Source organism: Halyomorpha halys, unplaced genomic scaffold (assembly GCF_000696795.3).
Source record: "Halyomorpha halys isolate HHAL.00 unplaced genomic scaffold, Hhal_1.1 Scaffold230.1, whole genome shotgun sequence".
NCBI lineage: Eukaryota > Metazoa > Arthropoda > Insecta > Hemiptera > Pentatomidae > Halyomorpha > Halyomorpha halys.
Genome location: NW_027114585.1, coordinates 692508 through 697458, shown reverse-complemented (window position 1 = coordinate 697458; position 4951 = coordinate 692508). Strand labels below are relative to the sequence as shown.

The following is a 4951-nucleotide window of genomic DNA, read 5'->3' as shown; positions in this document are numbered from 1 at the left end:
CTTTCGAATAAAAAAAAATTTTGATTACAATTTAATTTTTTGTGTTATTTTTTACAATTTCAAGTTCTATCGGGCTTAAAAAAAAACCCTATATAAATAAGTAAATCTATTAATACAGTTATCTAAAACTAATTTAAGACATAATTAATCTACTCACCATTAGATCTATAGTCTTGGTGAGGTTTGTATATGTAAGAGATAGGATCACTCACTGCACCATCGTTTGTACGATGCAGTTCAAAGAAGACTTCCGTATCTTTTTCTATATTTTGTTCAAACTTTGGTGTTCTATAGGGAAAAAAAATGTTAACAAATTTATATCAAGGTAAAATTTTATAAAAATATAATGAGCCAGTAAACCTAAAATTACATAGATGATTAATACTAGGCTTACCATATGCTTGCTTTCGATAAATTAATTAAAAAATAAATATAATATTCAAAATACAGACCTGAAGACGATACCCAACTGATGGTGGACATGTTGAGGACCATAAATCGCAAGTGCCTGCCAGATTCTTTCTTTCTTATTATTAAGCCTGAAGAATCTTACTTGAACATCTAAAAAAACAAGAATCAAGATGAAACAAAAAAATACACAAATACTATGACAAACATGAAGACATTTTTTAAAAAAGAAGTATTTTTTAATTTATTTTATAAATAAATTTAAAGCAACAAGCTTAAACTATTTGTTCAGTTTTAACTAAAACCTTTTTACAAATAAGTCTGTATTAATCCTAAATATTTCCTAAAAAATAAATTAAGAAATATTATTAACACTTGTTTTTTAAATAATGATATATTTTATATGAATAAAATAAATTTCTGAAATCATCTAAAAATAAATTCCCTTAAAACTCTTCAAATAAAAATAACTTTTTTCCCTCATATTAAAAAATTAGTTTGTATGACAGTAATATCAAAACAATAAGCACTGAATATACTAGCAGAATTTTTTTTTTAAATTATTTTAATGATTAAACTGTAAAAATTAAAATAACAAACCTTTAGAAATTTTTTCGACGAATATAAAAACTTCATCATTGCCTCGACATGTTCCAAATGTTCGGCTACAATTAACAATTTTCAACGCACCGGTTTCTGCATTATCTGGAATAAAAAATTACAGTTATATAAGTTGATATACTTATTGCTGCCATTAAATACATAAAGTTTTCTACAGCTAATGGGAGTTTATGAACAGGTAAAAAAAAGGTAGAAAGTAAAATATGTATGGATTGTACATATACAAAAAAAAAGTAGAGGATGTGTTTTAAATGGGATTTTTATGTATCCAAATTTTTTGAAAGTACTGATCAAAACTGAAGATTTTAGGAAGCTGATAAAATCCTTAAGAAAAAAGAAAAAAAAATATATATATATACATAAAATGTCCCCTGTTGTGTTTTTATGATTCAATACTAGAAAATATAATTTAAAATCAAAAGGCATATTGATCACAGTATAATAAAAAGGATATTAAAACAAAGTAAAACTCCTAAAAATATAATTTTCTTCAAGGGACCACTTAAATATAATAGAACAATTAAACATATATGAATCTTATAAAAATAAGGAAATTTGATGTTTAACTTTTCACATTTTGAGGACTTAGAAAATTGTTAAATTAGATTGTAATATCAAATAGTCCAGATCATAAAGCAAAAAATAAAAGCATTTTAATTGTTTTTATTATATATTGATGATCGACTGTAGGTGAATTTTAAGGAGATGGTCAGCTCTACGATCAAGAAGAAAAATTAGTTTCAATTGACCATATCCATATCATAATTATTAGTTTCGATTTTCAAATTAATAATTAATATATCTCCTATCCTCTTAAAATCAATATATAATTTTGGTATGATAATTAATGATTATACAACTTACGTAAATTTTTTATTTTATCTGATATTATAGATTGACAAATCTTTTGATGAGTCTTCTCATCAAAAACTTGTACATAGAAGACAGATTGATTTTTATCAATTTGTTTAATCTCTTCTTTTTCATCTTTTATAGAGGCCGGCAGCTAAACAATAAATTTGAGATGAATAAAATTAAATAATAAACATACTTAACAATACATTGAAATAACTAAAAGAACATACAGATCTAGGAGGATCAAATTGATCACTGTCAATGTGTGCTTTCTTTTTACGATAAACGTTTATATCCTTCTCATCATTGGATACTGCATGCACTATGTGCAAGTAATCCAAACTGGAAAAAACATGTAAATTGTTTAAATATTCTAAAATATAGTAATACTACTATATAGAATAATAATCAAATATACTAGATGTCCCCGCAGAACTACAGTAAGTAATGAACAATTTCTTTGTTTTTACTTTTATTAAAAATGGTTAGTTAAAGGTAAACAAATTATCATATCACTGCTCCGGAAGAATAATGACACAACTATAAAATTTTGTGAAATTAATTTTATAGCGTTAGTGGACTCAAAAATACATTTACAAACAACTAGTAAATGCTACAGTACAAATTTGCTCCTGAAAAATAAAGTCAATTTACAAAATTTGAAAGTTTGTCATTATTCTTCTGGAGGAGTGAAACATTATTATTAAGTCAAAATTTTATTAACATGAGCCTATATTATACAAAATGCTTTAGAAGAATTAAATAAATCACTTATACTTAAAGTAATAGATGCTTAATAAGACTGAGAAAGAAAATGGTAAAAGATTAAGAACAATAGAGAATGGAGATTTTGTTTTAAGTTTTAAAATTTTGATTAGAAATTAAATGGACCTATAAATTCAAACAGTCATAGATTAACATTACTTTAAAATAATTACAAAAATAATAACATAGTGTTCAATGAAATACACTCAATGATTCTTTGAACTCTTTATTATTGCTTTGTTAGTTCACCATAAAACTTAATAAAATCCATAAATAAATGATCTTTAATTAAAATATTGTCTGATAATATCATCCATTAGATTGAAAAATAACTCAAATCATTATCATTATATAAATAATAGTAACTGACAAGATTCAATAGTAAATATTTTTATTTCTATATTAATTGAAATAAATAGATGTTTATGCATCAAAGTGATAAATGCAAATTTTAAAAGGAACTTTTCACAAAAAAAAAAAAAATAAACTGCCTTTTGGCTAGCTACGACCTCAGAAGTTTAGTTTCAATAGTTGCACATATTGTGAAATGTTACTTAGCTAACTACCAAAATTGATCTATGATAATTAGTAATAAAATATAAGTAATAATTAAGCTGTTTTATTTAATAAGAAATGTTTTACAAAAATGGTATTCTCAAACAAGGTTATGTGATAAACATAAATATATGAGCAATTGCTTGAGTAATGTTAATCTGCTTCAAGATGAAGTATATCTACCCCCACCCTGATAAATCTCTGGATAAGACAATGTATTTAACATAAAATAAATAATGTTGTATTAAGATTGAATATTGGGCTGATCACAAAGGAAACAATCAATAAAAAGCTAATTAATAAGCCAATCGGAGAAACACGTCTTAAATTAAAATATCAAGTATATAAAAAAATCCATGTAAATTTACAAAGCAAGCTTCAAAGAAATAATAATAAAATTGAGATATTCCGTATAATAGTATTTATTTATTTTATGTTCAATCTCAAATGGAAAAGAAAATATACTTACGTTACTTCATAGTTGTTTTCTTCACATGCTCTAAAGTCATGCGGCTCAAGGTTCAATACTCCCTTAGGAAGTTTACGTGCTAGTTTATGGAAGTGAGCATGAGGTTTATCGAGTTGTGTGCTTATAAGCCAAACCCGAACAATTGCAGTACCATTGTAATTGTTCAGCTGTAACAAATATAAACAAATAAAAATTAGTAACTATTAATTATGAACATGTTTATATAAGTATTTTTAAAAAATAAGAAACCTTAATTTTGGGAAACCTGCATAAATCTTTCTTTTTAGTAGCAGGAGAACTCTTTCCCACTATATGACCATGGTATTTTTCTTTCAAATATCTATACCTGTAGTCGGCAGGCTGTTCCGTAAATTCAACCCATGTTACTGAAAACAGCATTAATGAATGTTAAGCATTAACAAATGTAGAGTATTAACAACAAGATCATAATAATAATAATAACTAATACCTGAGTTATGATCTATCGGGGACCAATTTATATTGTGCTCAGGAGAAAACTGTGGATCTGAGCAATAGCCCAGGGAACCATTGTCATCTGAAAAATGATTACATACATATCACAAATGATCCTGTTATCCTTTAACTAATAACAACAAAGGAGCCAATGTACCAAAATCATAATTCATCTTCAAAGATATAAAATATACTCTAACAAGAACTTAAATGAATCTACCACCAGAAATACTTTCCTGCCACTAAACAAAAACTAAATTATCATACGTCAGAAGTTATCAGGCTGGAGATAACTGTGAAGTACACAACTCTTGTGGATCTTCGAGGTCAATTGAAAACATAATTTCACGTGTATGGATATATCAAAACGAATAAATATTTACTTTCTTCCGGTTTTGAATCCTTCTTCCCCATGTCAGTTTCGCTTAAAAATATTATTAACTTTTGAAGTTCTTAAATCATAACACAAAACAAATCTGAATACTGCGATACTTCGATGAATCGATACAAATGTTTATCGATTCTTAATACCGATGGAAAATAAAAAGACCGGTTTTGCATAAGGAAATCCCGCCTGTGAATTACAGCATCCCAATACTATCTGTTAAGTAATTGCTAATTATTTCAAATCTCTTTCTACCCAATGGACAAAGGATTAGCAAGTTTATAGTGATTCATGTTTAACAAATCTTTGCTCAATAGGTTCTTAGAAGTTCATAGTTATATCTATTTTGAACGTTTAGGAATGTAATGCTTCATAATTTAGATAACTTTGAATGTGCATAGACCTCTAGAAAAATTATC

The 4951-nt window shown here is 26.2% G+C and overlaps 1 protein-coding gene across 2 annotated transcripts in view; it reads right to left on the bottom strand.

Moving 5' to 3' along the window:
• The window catches only part of LOC106679907 (nuclear factor NF-kappa-B p110 subunit), a 21879-nt gene extending 17221 nt beyond the window's left edge, over window positions 1-4658 (bottom strand). Inside the window, exons 1-9 of one of the 2 annotated variants that reach the window (XM_014419301.2) lie at window positions 4531-4658; window positions 4143-4229; window positions 3923-4059; window positions 3674-3840; window positions 2115-2226; window positions 1894-2035; window positions 1009-1113; window positions 453-561; window positions 158-288 (exon numbers count right to left, since the gene is read on the bottom strand). In XM_014419301.2, coding sequence (XP_014274787.1) covers window positions 158-288; window positions 453-561; window positions 1009-1113; window positions 1894-2035; window positions 2115-2226; window positions 3674-3840; window positions 3923-4059; window positions 4143-4229; window positions 4531-4561 — 1021 coding nt within the window. In that variant the 5' untranslated portion in view covers window positions 4562-4658. Of the gene's footprint in view, window positions 1-157; window positions 289-452; window positions 562-1008; window positions 1114-1893; window positions 2036-2114; window positions 2227-3673; window positions 3841-3922; window positions 4060-4142; window positions 4230-4304; window positions 4465-4530 lie in introns of those variants that run through there. The other variant, XM_014419303.2, reaches the window with a different exon arrangement.
• Window positions 4659-4951: the final 293 nt, after the last annotated feature.